The following is a 15603-nucleotide window of genomic DNA, read 5'->3' on the forward strand; positions in this document are numbered from 1 at the left end:
GTACGTGTATATAACCTGTTGCACACTCTAACTCGCTTTGATAATGAAGGGACGATATATGAACTTTATATAGGTTAGGTTATGTAAGCTTGAATATTAATGCCTGCTCCGGAGAGGCGCAAGTTCTGTCATCTTTGCCCAATATACCTCTTACAGCAAGAAACAGCTTACAGCAAGTTTGAATGCGGGCTGACACTCTTTAAGAGTCTGAGAGACGGGGTGGATGGTACGATGCGCAAACTCTATCCGTCAAGTTACCGAAGCTATGAACATGCGGTCACGCTATGAATTACATACAATTATGGACTTGATACTAAGGTATTAATTCTCTACCTATTATTACATTAGTGCGACAACCCATTTGTATAGGTCAAGTAGGTAAGGTGTTATTCCAGACCCTGAGCCTGGATCTATGATTGTCGGTGTATATCATCTCAGGATCGTGAGATCTATAATCGAGCGCAGAAATCGGAGACAAACCGGAATCAAGTTGTCGGAGATCGCTTGGACCCCATCAAACCGAAAGATCCGTGATGTATTAGGTACCCGCTCAAAGAGCAGTAAAAAAAAAAACTATAGGAAACGTCACAGCCAACGGTCAAGAAAAGTAAAAGCTGGACCCAGTGTGGAAGATAAATAATATCAAATGCATGTCATCTGCTTCCCATGAGTTGGAACGAGGCTGCACGGATTACGCCGAATATTTAGTACCTGAGGGTAATCAATACGCGTGTATTCCAGTGGCTTTGTTCTGTGGCCATTTTCTCTTTTAATTTCTTTTCTATTTTACTATTTAATTCGTGCATGTCGCATTTATGATACTCCCTACCTTAGGTACATATTATTAGCCGTCTTGTTAAACTTATTTCGCATCAATGATCTGATAAATACTCGTTGTGCGGGGATTCTAAGCACTAGTCGTAGCCGAGATATTCTGCGGTCCGAAAGGTCGAAATCAACTCGCTAGATTTGCTATTGGAGAATTGGTCGGCGAGGTTGATCAACCTGCGCCAGTTTAAAAGAAACAAAGGAAAAATCGAATTGATATTCGCGGACAAACTTGCAAGGATCAGGGCCAATGAGTCGTCTAACTAACCAATAGTAGAGGAGTGACGTTTGAAAATATGGACCTATATCCCTGCCCTGCATGACGGGAACACCACGCGAGCACTCACAGATGGGAAAGGTCCAGCGTAGCCGAGTAGCGAACAGTTTTGGGTCTCGTCAACCATAAAAAGGGTAAAAAGGGGGTCTACTTTTTGCGGGGCATAGCACGCCTCTATCATCAATACCTACCTTGCCTACCATTTGAGGTATCTTTTTGCGTCGTACACGCTCGGGTTTAGTATTGCTCATATTAAATAGGATACGAATATAACGACGGAATAAACAAATGGACTACAATTTTATATATTAGATTCAGCTCGTGTCTTTCGCTTTCTAGGTTTCTTAAGCAGCTTCTCAACCTCCTTAACCCCTCTTATCCTCAAGCTCATCTCCTTCATGAGATCAACCCACACCACTTCGCCTTTACACTTTGGACAGCGTCCAGATATAGGTATGATCTCCTCGTCGGCCTCTTTTCCAAGCAGGTGTCTACTCCAGCATGATATATGCCCGGTGCCCTCACAATCAGTATTTGGGCAGGTTGCATAGAGACCCTTGCCCGGCTCAAGGTGCTCTTTGCAGACTATGCAGTCACCTTCCCTCTCAAAGTCATAGATGGACTGTGTCTTCGTTACATAAGTCCTCATCGGGGCGTAGTCGAGTGGCAAAGCATGGATGCCCCAAAGTCGCTCTACCTCATTCTCGGTATCAGAACTCTCGCTATCTCTCTGACTAGTTCCCCCCGGGTTGAAATCGGTCAACACCCGGATCGTATCCCGAAGAGGCTCATCTACCGTATCACACCATTTATTCCAAGCTTCGTGAACTTCAGGCGCGAAGAAGTGTAAATTTAGAGGCCATCTTGAGAAACTAGGAACACGTAGGAGAAGATGCAGGTTCGATAGTATAGATGTTAGGGTATGCCGTGGACGTCTAGGGCGGCCATTCCGCTTCCTTCCCGCTGCGGTAGATATCCGAGATGTAGATGGAATATGTAGTGATACGTGGGGATTGGTAAGAGCCCACCTAGGGAACGATCAGCTTACACGTGAGAAAACGCAACGACCCTCCGACTTGGATTGCATACTCAAATTTTAAGGCAGCCACCATTCCAGGGAATCCTGATACGAGGCCGACCATCTCCCACGGCCTCAGCTTGCTCCTCGATGTGCGTGCAGCGCCACCTTTGACCTCACCGTTGTGCTGCTTCAGCCGCCGTGGCGGATTAGGCGTTGAGCCAATATATAACGAGGCATTGCGGACGGTTGAACGTAATATATAGACGGTATATAATGGAGGGATGGGTTTCGATAAGGCAAACATTTCTTGTTCCTCGGTTCGGCGCGTCTTAATAATGAGGCTTCGAATTTGTAGTGGCGAGATAAGATAGACACCCGTAACAAGGTACCAGTTCCATATCTAATTAATGAATGATTTTAAGGTGGCTGCTGGATTTACTGCGATAGATAGAGGTAGGTAGGTATGTTATCAGGTTATGAAGGTATTCATTATTTACATTTTACGGCCGTGAAGACGTCACTGGAGTCAACAATAATAGTAAAGTTTAAACTAGTGGGGTGTGGGGTTAACGCAATGTACATAGGTACTAGGCTAGCTGCACGAACCAACCAATTTAATGATACATAAGGGGATACGGATATCGATATATCGATAAATTAATGGCTATGGACTTCAGCAGGGACTTCAGCAGAGGCATCTCATTTTCTAGAGAATATTCTTGATGTACAATTTCTAGACCATGGTCTCAAGTATCTTACTAGAGTATCGCCAATATTATTCATTACATCTACTTTACAACAGACCCTGCTTCTGCAAGTCATAGTAGACCTTCTCCGGCATGACATTACCCTCGGCATCTTCCATCTGCACCACGCTCCCGTCATCTACCTTGTCCTTGCGCTTTTCCTTTTGTATCTTCTCCCATAACCTTAGCGCCTCGTCAATTCCTGTAATGTCTCGGAAGAGGCTTGTGTTCGTGATTCCTAAACATTTTAGGCCGTAGATGTGACGCGCCTCGTTGAAGTGCTTGTCGAAAGCTCTCCTCCCCATATACACAAAGTTACCACAGATCTCGCAGGGAAATTCCACACCGAGACCGTGAAGCTTGTACAACCAAAATGGAATAGGCTTGCCGTCCCAGGCGAGCGGCAGCTTAAGAGGATTGTAGATCTTATCCTCGTCGTCGTTGTCCTCTCCATCCTCGGCGTCTTTAGGATTTGACGTAGTTGCCGTAGCACTAAACAGATTCTCTAGTTCCTGTTGTCTTTCACGCTCCGTCATACCTTGCTTCCGTTCGACGTTTACTTTCGTATCGCTTCGTTCGGTACTCATCGCGCTGGCGAGACGCTTTACTCGGAATTCCCTTTCTGCGATGGCGCGCTCTTTTAGTCGCAGCGTCGGTATATTTCCTTTGTTGGCGTTGTGAGGCTCGCTTCCATCCTCTTCGGACCCGCCTTGTAATCTCTGCGCGCGCTCCGCTGCTGCCCGGACATGTTTCTTGCCCGAAAGATGGCCCTTATATACGTTCTCATTCTTGAACTCTCTCTCGCAGTCGTCGCACCATACGGCTTCGGCTGTAGATGGCTGCGCCGTAGCGCTCCTAGGCTTTCCGTTCTGCTCTTCCTTCCAATCCGCAATTTCATCCTGCTCCCAAGCGGAATCAAATTCTTTATCGAAGTCGGCAATCACCTTGTCGACATTTTCCAACGGCCTCGTCTTCCTCATGAAGGCCTCGAGATCCAGAGCGAGCTGACCAACATATTTGAAGTATTGCTCGGTCAGTTTCTCGGATCTCTTTAGCCCTCCAGCACCAGGCGCAAAGTTGTCGAACGAGTCCAGGTATTGGAGATAACTCAATCTTTTCGTGTTGGGGAGGTTAAGGTACATCTCGTGGCATATATGCAGATCAAAGAAACGGCCAAATGCCTCCTCGCCGGTGAACATAGTATCTACAATGCTGGGTTCGGATTCGGCATCGGGTCCTTTTTTAGGTCGGTACGCGCGCTCGAGATTCTCGACGGGTTCGTTGGGATACTTGGCATGAAACCTCTTGATATCGGCTAGCTGCTTATAGAATTCCTCCATCGGATCACCACTGCCGATTTGTTGGATCTCGCGCGATCTTGATCCATCCTCATCGCGATAGATAGATAGGAGTTTGCTAGATTGAGATGATATACGATCAAGAAACTGTGCTATTTGATGATCTCGCGCTAGACGGTCTCGTATCTGAAGTATAGAGTTAGCAAAAGATTACTCACGTGTAAATCTAGGGAACCAACATGTTTAGGTTCATCGCCAATTCGATCCGCGACGCCCTGCTCGAGGCGTTCCAGGTCCTCGTGCAAAAACCTTTGCTCTTCTAACAGCATCTTAACTCGGTAAAACTCGGCTAAATCTATTGCAAGCTTTGTAGTAATTGAATTATTACTGTAAGAGGAATATTATTAGGAGTTAAAAGGAAGACAGGAGTTTCACCATGGGAAAAGAAGAATGATAATAAGTCTGGTCGAAAATCGATAGAGCCTCCATTGAAGTTGAATTTGTTTAAGGCCAATTAGATCGCGTTCCCCAAGTTCACGTCGCCACAGTGCTAATGATAGGTACTTTGTACATTTAGATAGCGCATTCAAGTGGGTCGGCCACCCAGCTGCCACCTCTAGCTATTGCATATTTTAGTACGTCTTTAGCTGCTAAGGCTCCATAAAATTCTTAAATAACTTCAACCTCAATTTCCTCAACTGCGAATTGATCTGCTCGTCTTTACCTTTCCTTACGTCAATATCCACGCGAACAGATCAATTCCATATATCATATACCATATACCATACTCCATATTCATCATGGCGGAAGGAGGTGGTATCGATCGTCGCGCCGACGAGAAGATGGAATTTTCCACTTCAAAAGAGGTCACAGTGCACCCGACCTTTGAGTCCATGTCATTGAAGGGTAAGGCCATCCATCTTATTATATATCACCAACTTTTCTTCAAGGAAATATTAACCATCTTCTGTCTACACAGAAAACCTCCTTCGTGGTATCTACGCTTACGGTTACGAGTCTCCCTCTGCTGTTCAATCTCGAGCCATCGTCCAGATCTGCAAGGGGCGCGACACCATCGCCCAGGCGCAATCTGGTACCGGAAAGACTGCTACCTTTTCGATTTCCATGCTTCAAGTTATCGATACTGCGATCCGCGAGACCCAAGCCCTCGTCCTCTCCCCGACCCGCGAACTCGCCACTCAGATCCAGTCTGTTGTGATGGCCCTAGGAGACTACATGAACGTCCAATGTCACGCTTGTATTGGTGGAACGAACGTCGGGGAGGATATCCGAAAGCTTGACTATGGTCAGCATATCGTCTCTGGTACCCCCGGTCGCGTGGCGGACATGATTCGCCGCCGTCATCTGCGAACCCGCCAGATCAAGATGCTCGTACTCGACGAGGCAGATGAGTTGCTCAACCAAGGTTTTCGCGAGCAGATCTACGACGTTTATCGATATCTGCCCCCTGCGACCCAAGTTGTTGTCGTCTCGGCTACGCTCCCTTACGATGTCCTAGACATGACGACCAAGTTTATGACCGACCCTGTCCGTATTCTAGTTAAGCGTGACGAGTTGACGCTTGAAGGTCTCAAGCAGTACTTCATCGCCGTCGAGAAGGAGGACTGGAAGTTCGACACGCTATGCGATCTTTACGACACTCTCACTATTACTCAAGCCGTCATCTTCTGCAACACCCGACGAAAGGTAGATTGGCTGACCGACAAGATGCGCGAGGCCAACTTTACTGTCAGTAGCATGCATGGAGACATGCCCCAGAAGGAACGGGACAGTATTATGCAAGACTTTAGACAGGGCAACAGCAGAGTTTTAATATCGACAGATGTTTGGGCTCGCGGTATCGACGTCCAACAGGTCAGCTTAGTTATCAATTACGATTTGCCCAGCAACCGAGAGAATTACATCCACCGTATCGGTCGAAGCGGTCGTTTTGGCAGGAAGGGTGTCGCAATTAACTTCGTCACGAGCGAAGATGTTCGAATCCTCAGAGATATCGAACGTAAGTATCACTCTACTAAATGTTGTGCTGTGCTAACGGATGACAAGTGTATTACTCAACTCAAATTGATGAGATGCCGATGAACGTGGCGGATCTCATTACTTAATTGGTCTATGCTGAGTTGTTCTGATCGGAACTGATGCAGTCATATAGCAGCAATTGAACGAGGTTAAGAGAGTGTCTTGGTCGTGGGAGGAAATGGGCATGTTGTCTAGAAGTAAGTACTGAGTTGACACTATCATCATCATACGCCTGAATTAATCCATATACATAGCGCCGTATTTCGGTCATTGCACCGTTCGCTGAATCCGATACTTTTTACAGACCCTGAGCTATTACCCGAGTTACGAGATCTGTCGATCCTCTACAGATATGTGCGTATGAATAATGAAATGAAATGGGTTTCGGCAACGAAACATCAACGTACGACGGTTCATAGTACAACCCGAGGCAAAGCTAACGTGGCTACTAACGTGTGCCTGACTTTATTCAGGTTAGATTCTTCATGATCTTATGAAGCTCATTTATATTCGACTATAAACAATCCCACGATCATCCAATACATCGAACGATATTAAAAAAATCATCAAGGATGAAATTCATAATTATACTCATATCTGGTCTCTTAAGTATAAAAGCCTCAAGATAATATCGTAGGCTTTCATATATTAAGCACGTAAGTCTAATGCGGCTATCTAGAAGACGGGTGAGTGGAGCATGCTGGGCTATAAGACTGAGTGCCAATAGTGAAGGGTCGACTATTAGTTACTTAACTGCTGATATAGGAGTAAGTAGATATTAATATCATTTGAATCATCTTCTGCGCCAATGATCAGTGTAGACCTTCTCCGCCTTCCCGACCTCAAGTACATAAACATCCGTACCACATCTCAATAACCAGATACGCCTAAGTAACGCTCAAAAATGACGCTTAAGGAAACAAGCTTGTATGGTACAGAGAGAAGCTAACTAGGTCTGCTCCAACCAGAGCTCCATCACAGCCAGAGCACTTCCGAGCGGCTTCGCGACTTTGACAAGTTTCAACTTGGGGTCGGCCATCTTGAATAGTTCTTTCCAGTCGTCGAGATTACGTTCTACGCTATTGAAGAGAGCCATCATCGCGATATCAAGGGTCCTAAGGAGACAACATTAGCTTAGCAGCTTAAGCTGGGCAAGTCACCATACCTGGTTTTACGTTCTTCGAGAGTACTTAGCGTGCCGCTGTGTATCGCAATATTATCCATAACCACAATTCTAGCATCAGGCTTGCTTCTTACACCGCACAGCTGCGCTTGCAAGATACGCACTGCATCTTGGTCTGAGTAGTGGTGTAATATGCGTCTCAAGAGATAGACATCTCCCGAAACGGTCTGCGGCTTAAAGAAGTCATACGCCATGAACTTCAGGCGGTCCCCTAACTCCTCTACGTCGACCTCCTCGGCTAGAGCCGTGTTAGAGTCCTGCACGACGAAGTTAAGCGTGGGGTTATAGGACGCGATCGCCTTCGAGCAGTGTCCGCTGCCCCCACCCACGTCGACGACGGTCGAGCTAGGTGGAAGCGCATTCCAATCATATCCAGAGACCAGGTGTTCCACGCTGAGCTGCCGCCGCTTAGCCATACCGGCCATCGCACGCGCGTACCGGTCCGCTTTCATGGAGGTCTCGGCATTCATACGCTGCTGCGCGAAGAAACCGGCCGTGGGTTGTTCGATACCAGTACATGCGAGGTCAAGTGCCGTCTGTTGTTGAGCGCTGCTCATCACACCTTGAATAGTAGCCGGGGCGGCGATATCGTTACTACCGGCACCAGCCGTACCAGTAGACCATCTTCGGCTCATAGCCCGGGTCTCGGTAAAGAAGGCGCTAGACCGAAGAGACTCCTGCGTTAGCCATTCTACGGCAGCACCGGTGTGCTCGTCGAGCAGAACGCGAGAGTTGCGGTTATGCGCGACGATACGGGTACCTGGTTCGCGGAAGATATGGTACGTCATGAGAAGCTGTAACACGCGAGTACATTGTGAGGTATCGACACCGGCTGCACGGGCTAAGTCCTCGTATGTGATGGGCGTGCCGTCTGCCGGGACGAAGGATGCTAACCGGAAGTGACAGACGTACTGCAGCGCCGCGTGGACGCGGTGGCCTTGCGCGATGCCCATTACATCTGTTATAGGTTAGTTATAGTGTTCCCTGTGAGAGAATAGCATCGGACAATAAGTCCGCGATTTATTAAGACATACTAAGAATGAGTTAGCTAAGTAATTCCATAGATAAAACGGAATATGATCATGAGTGTTACAGAAATGCTCTATAATTCCCTTTCGTTGTACTAACCATTCAATAGGACCAGTCACCAGATGGTTCAACTTATCGCAGGCCTCGAGCAGTTTCGACCTCGCGATGCTGAGGCTTTTATCGCCATGATAGTCAGTGTAAGCGTGACGCGGCAGGCTAGTCTCGAGAATCTCAGCTTGCGTCTTGATGATATCCGCAAGAGCGGTAACTGTCATTTGGTCACCCATCAGAACTGATCTTAACCTGGACGAATAACAATACTCTGTATTTTTCTTTTACCAGCTCTGCGATTGTTGAGTTTCTGAATACCGGAGCCCCAAAGTTTGGGTAGCAGGTCGGATGTCTACTACCTAGGGCGCCATTATATGCATGAAGGTACAGTCTAGGCTTTATAAAAGCCGCACGGGGTGTCTTGCCATCCATAAGCATGTCGCACAAGTCCATTCGTTATCTGAACCCTTGGCCGCCACCCGGTTTCTCGGGGTACGGAGTTAATGATTGGAGATACCCGCGGACGTCTATTGGTAAATAGAGTACGGGGTTCCCACGGGGAATTTGGGATCTAGGGGCCGAGGAGAGGAGCTGATTGTCCAGTGGCCTATAAATGAGGGGAGCAAGGCCGGTTACGCGGGACCGTTCCGTCGAGTACAGTCCAACGTATTCCCAACCACCCGCACCGCCTTGGCATCCCTTTACGTGCGCAACTACCTACTGTGCGTACGAGGGTATGACAGGTAAGCTTGGCAGTCGGATCGAGGTCTCGGATATCTTCGTGCTTGATCTTACAAGTCTTAGACGTTATGCATAACTTGAGTATTAATTGGCCTTGGCGTCGTCTATTCGAGTTTCTCACCATCGGTACGCGATAACGGGTATAACGGTGCATTCATCTCGTAGTATTAACTCCGATGTTTGGCGCTCTTTCACAATAAACAACCCCTTTTAAGATATTATGATATTGTAATTGTTAGAAAGATCAAAGTTCAAAAAGGATAGTGAAATTGACATAGGAGAAGGAGAGACGAATTATGACTGGGGAGTTCTTTTCTTTTTAATTCATCTTTATCTGCTTCTCACGGTCTTGATTTAGATTATGAAAGAAACAATTGTTGGCCATTGAAACAATGGAAGAGGATAGATCCTTAGAACAATGCTATTAATTCGATATTTAGACACCAACCAATCCGATGTAGATAATACCTGAATTCTAACATACTTCCCACTGATAGAAAAGACTACCTAACTGACTAGAGAAATGGCTGCATCTAACATAAAGATGCCAGCCTTCGGCATCACGACAACCGAGAGAGTTAAGAATAAGGATCATGTAAATGCCCTCCTTCGGAATTGCCGCGCTTTGCTTGACAACTACCGCAAGAACCCATCCGAATTTGACCTCGACGATGCTCTCACCGCGGTACAAGATGCCTTAATCATCGCCAGCGACCGAGATGCCTGTGAGTCTCCTCCTCTCGCGACCTGTTACCTTTACAAAGGCCACGCTCTATGGATTATGAAGAGATATCAAGAGGCTCAAAATGCGTATCGCCTTGCGTCAAAAACAATCGGCACTACCCCCGCTGATCGTAAAGCTTCAGAAAAAGCCGTCTCCTACGTCGTAGACGTTGCCGAGAAAGTTCGAGAGGAGAGACGTAAAGGCGGCCTATGGACGGAGACGTACGATTTGGATTTCCCGCGCGGTGATAACCGGAGCCAATCTCGTTATTATAAGTCCCGTAGTGAGAAGCTGATGAATACAGGTTTACACTATGCCTGCCCCCCTATTCAAGACTTGGATGCGAAAAGGGTGCCTTGCATTGAGATGCCCGGGTTTATTCACAAGCCCACCCCTACGAGCCCTGTTAAGTGCAGCGTATATTGGACCGAAGAGGCAAAATCCCCTACTCACGGAGGTAGAACGCTCAGAAGTATGCGCGGACGATATATAGATTCGAATAGTCTTCGCGTACAATGATAATTTTGGACTTATAAGTACGGAAAAAGAGTAAAATAATTTGTTTTCGGCCATTTCCTATGGTGGGAGGTTATAATTGCTTAGAGGAAGGTATGGTAGTGTTTTGGCGTTGTAGTATACGACAATTGTATACTATGAGTACTGTTTCCCTAGATATCTTGGAGCTTAATCGAGGATGCTGTTTATTTTATCGATCGTTTTAGTCGTGTGCTATATATCGTACTCTTGCCCGTGATCTCCCTTACATGCTAGAATTAACATCGGCGTTAGTTGGTAGTCAACTTGTACCCCATATGAACCTTTTTATTCACGACATCGGAGACATTTGTTAGTTCTTGGAACAAAGTATTTATTACTTGGGTATTCGTATCTAAAGTCATAAAGTCGTGTAATCAACTACTTGGAGAATACGCCTGCTACTCTCCCTATCCCAAACATGTAACCCTCATCGCAAGACTTCCTAGTCCCATAAATCATTCGCAAATTGTCTCATATCTCATCAAATCTCTGAATTAGATTATTACACGGCTGATGTGCTGCGTACGTGTCCGCGGAAGCCGTAGTGCCAGTCAAAGACAACATTGAAGAATAGGAAAAAGCTAGGCTATAAGTCAGTACCGATTCAAGTGATTATTTCGGATGGGATACATACAAGGCAATGAAGCTAAAGGCCTCGACGGTATGAGCAAGCTCGCCAGCATAGTCGGATGACCAATCCTCAGCCGTAAAGACAACTGCGACTAGCCAGAGGTAGGAGAATATGACGTTGAATATAAGAATAGAACCCGGGTATGAGCCGAGAATGAAGGAGACCAGGAAGAAAGCGACGGTAAGAACGGACTATCGAGTTATCCAAGTTAGCTGGTTTGAACCCAGAGCTAGAAGATTACTGGGACTTACGATAACTTCTTCGTAAATGATACGACCGGGAACATAATTTGGGTTTAGAGAGATGAAGTAGGAGATAATTCCCATCACAATAACGGCCGAAATCCAAATCAGCGCATTGCTAATGAGGAAGAAGGGAGGGAGCCCAGCAGTTCGAGCCATCGCTAATGAGAAGCTGTGTTATCGGATTTAACTATGGATTGGTAGAAGCAGTATTGCTGGGTTTCTCGTAGAGTCGTAGAGGGTTACCAAGTATGCTTCCAAGAGGATCTGAGGATTGACAAGATACTTAGCGGTAACAGGAAAAAAGCAGCAGCGAGGCCTTAATATATAAGGTCTCTTCAGATCGGATCACGGCTCTGGCTTGCGTCTTCGATATTTACTAGGTTATGTGACTTACACGTCAACCAGTGACTCCATTTCTTGATTCGAGGCCTGCAGGGGCTTGCCAAGGACCTATTAGAGGCCTAGAAAGGTGTACTTGACCGCAAGTTTCTGGGCGCTAATGCGCCGTAGATCTAGCCGCTAAGAGCCTGAAGCCCTGACAGGGCCAATGCCGACGAATGAGGCTGAGGATTTGGACAATATATTACGTCACGACGGCATGATTAATGAAGCGACTTATAGGTAGGGCTGCGCTGGTCGAACAGCTCTGTCCCAGCCTGCTGCATTTCTACTGCATTTCTGCTCGTTGACTTGTCAATTGACCAGCAAACGCCCGGCATCCCTACTTCGAGGTCGCATGTTAGGCGACGCGTAGATGGTAAGAAACGACGTGCCGGTTACGAATCAAGACGATAAAAACTCGTAGAGAAGTGATTAAATTACGGCGATCTACTAATATAAGACTACATCGTAGTAACAGCTCTCAACAAGAGCCTCATATGTCTTCCTTTTTACCTACCAAGGACCAAGCTGCCAAGCCACCTGTTTATGCTTGAACACAGATGGAGGCTGGGGTGTTTGGAAGATGCAAGTCGCACTGTGAGGGGTATCGAACATCAAACAGTCGAATCGTCGTTCTTTATATTCATCAACCATGACTCTTTATACATCTTTGGCCAGCCCAATCGTTCGAGGATGGTACTATGTCTTCAAGTTCCAACACCCCTTAGTTATACTAATTAATAATACAAGTATTTCTCGTGAGTATAGCATTCTCAGCGACGCAACGTCCACAAAAATCAGGGGGGCAAATAAAGACCTGCTTATCCTTCACTTTGCTGTGCTGAACTATCACTGCAGCCAGAGCAAGCCGAGCAATCCAATTCTTATGAGATTTGGTAATGAGCACACCTTCAGGCGCATCATTATTTAGTCCCAGGTCTCAAGTGCTATCTAACGCTCGAGATGTATCAATATACGTTAAGTAGGTACAAAGCAGTCATCCAATTTCCCGTCAAAGCAGACATTGATTACATCCAAAATCTAGCCGAGTACTCCTTGATCTTGAGAGCTTAAAATGAAGCCAGAACAAATCCAGGGTGACCCAAATTTCCTAGTAACTTACGTAGTAAACTGCTAGGATCTGTACCTTAATATCAGACCATGTAGAATCTAGATACACTTGGATCTTGGCACCTTATGACAGAGGGTATATATCTCAACGTGGCGTTTCCTTTTTAATTGTTAGGTGGATTATTATCATAAGGGGCATATGATACATAGGTCGGTATATATAGTCAAAATGGGGTTTCCATGGCTGGGTCGAAATTGTATCATGTATTGAGAGTGCGAGAGGTGGTGGCAAGATAAATCTAATTTACGTGCGATACTAAATGATAATGCTGGCTATTTTATGATAGCTATAAGAATACTCTTGATGTTTCATATACCGAGATAGCCCTCTCTACGGAAACGCGATATGTGATAGCAGTGATAGTATTCAACGAGGTGGATTTGTTCCAAACCGGCTTTCCTCTTTCCTTCCAAAGTGCCTTTTTCTTAACGCCTGTAACCTAATTTTCTTGACAGACATATTGATGTAGGTTTCCAAAAAGAAGGATATAAAATTATAGAAGGGCTTTATGGTGTTCTCGGTTAGGAATGTGTACTGAAATACTACACTGATAGGTAGGATAAATAGCGAGGCACGTAGCCAGCAAGGATTGCTGACTCTGATTGTTGCTCGCATGTGGCGCCAAGTATGGGCACCCGCAATTAGAGCGGAAGTAGCCACAGAAACTACGTGGAGGATATAAATCTAGATAAAAGCTCAGCGCTTGGTATGGAACATGCTAGTAAGGGTGGGAAATAGTGTATAGGTATCTTTTATGGGAGGCAAGGTAGAAGGGAGCTCACCATTATAATAGCAATAAGGACCTGTATTCCCTTAGAAAAGGTACTCGTACTGCCATAAAATATCCGGGATAAGGCCAACTTCATAACATCACAAAGAGGCGAGTGAATAAGGGCACCGAATGCTGCAAGCATTGGAACGCGCAGCGTAAGGTAAGAGCCAGACCTATTCCTATCGCCAGATCCAAAAGAAGCGATTAATTCTTGTAGACCATATAGGCAAAAAGTACCAAACACGCCGATCTTCGATCCAGAGGTATCAATCACGGCCATCTCTAAGAAATGAGGAATCGTTATATTGCCAGCTATATCTGGGCTGGACGTAGGCTTGTCATTCGAGGGGATAGGGGGTGGAAACCTATCCCGTAGCGAGGGGAATGCGCTGGTTTGTAGCGCATAATCATACGCCTGACCAAAAACTCTCATGAAAAGATCGAAATTAGGGTCATCGTGGGATCGGAATTTGTTGAGGCCTCGATGGTCGGTGTCGAACGTGAGCAACCTTCCATGGCGTAGGTGACCAGGTTTCGGTTTAACTATCTAAACTCGTGAACAGATTAGCCCACCTTGTGCTCAAAATATATACTGTAAAACGGACTCACCCAACCTAACACAAATTTGCCAATTTTTTCCGGTCTCTTTTCAATAATATCGTAAATATACGGCTGGATATCCCCAAAGTGGTACTGGGTGACGTATGCATCGTAGAATTCTGACTCGAGGTCTAAGAGTTCTGTGCCATCTACGGACATGAGTTCGAGCATGGTGGATGATGATCCTCTGAAATAAGCTAAACAGGACAAACATGATGCTAGAAAAGCAGCGTTGCTACCCTGGTGAGGTACACCGAGAAATATAATTCCTCTAGTCATCGTCGCGACGTCTTTTGAGCGAGCTTTAGCGAGTAGTAGAGCCTAGATAAATAGGACGATTATTAGTCGACTCGAGAATGACACGCGAACGATTTACCTACCTTTTTCAGAAGTATCCCTCCAAAACTGTGAGCGATGAAGATTATAGGTCGCTTAGGATTAGCCTATACGATTTTCACGTCAGTGAACGTCGAATGCCATTTTAGTATCAACGGGGACATTAATACTCTATGTAAGCTGTGGATATGGTCTAAGAGTTCAGATGCATGCTCTTGTAATCTCATGTCAGCAGCATTGGAGTCCCATCGTGTCTGATGGTTCACTTTCGCCACTCTAATATTCTGGAAACCCTCGAATGTTGGCAACAAGTCTCTCAGCCAGAATATATCACTTCCGTTATCCATCCTGTAGGTCCAAGCGCTATCGGGGTTAGATCCAAGGCCATGGATGGCAATAATACTTTCTCCTTGTTAGTTCACATAGACTGCGTGCTTTACGGGTGGAGACTAACTCAACCAGAGTGCTGTGTCCGGCGGTATAAATAATCTCCGTATTCCTGAAGATGGGATGTACAGCATATGGAGTCTAAATGTCTATTAAGGTTGGTGTGACTACATGGAGCGGTGTTGACGCTATGCACCAGGACACTAGAAGCCCAAAGACAACGGAATGTACGGTTGCCTTCAACGTATGAGACCAGCGCGGCTGGCAGAATAGCCCGTAGATATAAATAAAGTAACAATAGGTAAGGTAGAAACTAATCGCCATCAGTCGCCAACAGAGTCCTACTTCGAGGAAGAAAATGAGGGTCGTGACAACAAGGATTTGGGAATGCCATGGAAGCCAGGATTCATTATACCTAAGATCTTCCTCGCCAGAACTAGCGAGGATGGGATTTTTCTGTATTACATTAGGCATATTCCCACAGCTTACGATTAAATTTTATGATCAAATCTGTCCAGTCCACAACTCGTACTTTGATGTCCAACGTTGCTGTCATACTCCGTAGTTGGTTTGAGGTATGGGTGTTGAGTAGGAATTGGCAAGTGAAGGGCGGGGAAGTTATCAAGAAACACCCAGCAAGATAC

General features: G+C 45.9%; 7 protein-coding genes across 7 annotated transcripts; 2 read left to right on the plus strand and 5 right to left on the minus strand.

Moving 5' to 3' along the window:
• Nucleotides 1-1291: 1291 nt before the first annotated feature.
• F5Y00DRAFT_248340 (uncharacterized protein) lies at nucleotides 1292-2647 on the minus strand. The gene is made up of 2 exons (XM_048009424.1): nucleotides 2195-2647; nucleotides 1292-2133 (listed from the first exon to the last, which is right to left on the minus strand). The coding sequence occupies exons 1-2, from the start codon at nucleotides 2428-2430 to the stop codon at nucleotides 1407-1409; spliced, it is 963 nt and encodes a 320-aa protein (XP_047860517.1). The 5' UTR covers nucleotides 2431-2647; the 3' UTR covers nucleotides 1292-1406.
• Nucleotides 2648-2855: 208 nt separating this feature from the next.
• Nucleotides 2856-4669, minus strand: F5Y00DRAFT_248342 (uncharacterized protein). The gene is made up of 2 exons (XM_048009425.1): nucleotides 4410-4669; nucleotides 2856-4356 (listed from the first exon to the last, which is right to left on the minus strand). The coding sequence occupies exons 1-2, from the start codon at nucleotides 4497-4499 to the stop codon at nucleotides 2920-2922; spliced, it is 1527 nt and encodes a 508-aa protein (XP_047860518.1). The 5' UTR covers nucleotides 4500-4669; the 3' UTR covers nucleotides 2856-2919.
• A 178-nt stretch (nucleotides 4670-4847) lies between these two features.
• On the plus strand, nucleotides 4848-6963 carry F5Y00DRAFT_248343 (DEAD-domain-containing protein). The gene is made up of 4 exons (XM_048009426.1): nucleotides 4848-5076; nucleotides 5150-6190; nucleotides 6238-6407; nucleotides 6465-6963. Exons 1-3 carry the CDS (start codon nucleotides 4971-4973, stop codon nucleotides 6294-6296), a joined length of 1206 nt encoding a protein of 401 aa, XP_047860519.1. The 5' UTR covers nucleotides 4848-4970; the 3' UTR covers nucleotides 6297-6407; nucleotides 6465-6963.
• A 196-nt stretch (nucleotides 6964-7159) lies between these two features.
• F5Y00DRAFT_273915 (S-adenosyl-L-methionine-dependent methyltransferase) lies at nucleotides 7160-9031 on the minus strand (the record flags this gene model as incomplete). The annotated part of the gene is made up of 3 exons (XM_048013260.1): nucleotides 8535-9031; nucleotides 7376-8351; nucleotides 7160-7325 (listed from the first exon to the last, which is right to left on the minus strand). The coding sequence occupies exons 1-3, from the start codon at nucleotides 8707-8709 to the stop codon at nucleotides 7160-7162; spliced, it is 1317 nt and encodes a 438-aa protein (XP_047860520.1). The 5' UTR covers nucleotides 8710-9031.
• Nucleotides 9032-9737: 706 nt separating this feature from the next.
• Nucleotides 9738-10457, plus strand: F5Y00DRAFT_273917 (uncharacterized protein; the record flags this gene model as incomplete). Its single annotated transcript, XM_048013261.1, has 1 exon — nucleotides 9738-10457. The coding sequence occupies one exon, from the start codon at nucleotides 9738-9740 to the stop codon at nucleotides 10455-10457; it is 720 nt and encodes a 239-aa protein (XP_047860521.1).
• Nucleotides 10458-10816: 359 nt separating this feature from the next.
• F5Y00DRAFT_248346 (uncharacterized protein) lies at nucleotides 10817-11943 on the minus strand. The gene is made up of 3 exons (XM_048009427.1): nucleotides 11358-11943; nucleotides 11110-11297; nucleotides 10817-11056 (listed from the first exon to the last, which is right to left on the minus strand). The coding sequence occupies exons 1-3, from the start codon at nucleotides 11505-11507 to the stop codon at nucleotides 10978-10980; spliced, it is 417 nt and encodes a 138-aa protein (XP_047860522.1). The 5' UTR covers nucleotides 11508-11943; the 3' UTR covers nucleotides 10817-10977.
• Nucleotides 11944-13484: 1541 nt separating this feature from the next.
• Nucleotides 13485-15433, minus strand: F5Y00DRAFT_273920 (uncharacterized protein; the record flags this gene model as incomplete). Its single annotated transcript, XM_048013262.1, has 6 exons — nucleotides 13485-14183; nucleotides 14246-14557; nucleotides 14617-14679; nucleotides 14743-14974; nucleotides 15027-15100; nucleotides 15131-15433. 6 exons carry the CDS (start codon nucleotides 15431-15433, stop codon nucleotides 13617-13619), a joined length of 1551 nt encoding a protein of 516 aa, XP_047860523.1. The 3' UTR covers nucleotides 13485-13616.
• Nucleotides 15434-15603: the final 170 nt, after the last annotated feature.

Source organism: Daldinia vernicosa (assembly GCF_022497035.1).
Source record: "Daldinia vernicosa strain CBS 139.73 unplaced genomic scaffold F5Y00scaffold_71, whole genome shotgun sequence".
Lineage (NCBI taxonomy): Eukaryota > Fungi > Ascomycota > Sordariomycetes > Xylariales > Hypoxylaceae > Daldinia > Daldinia vernicosa.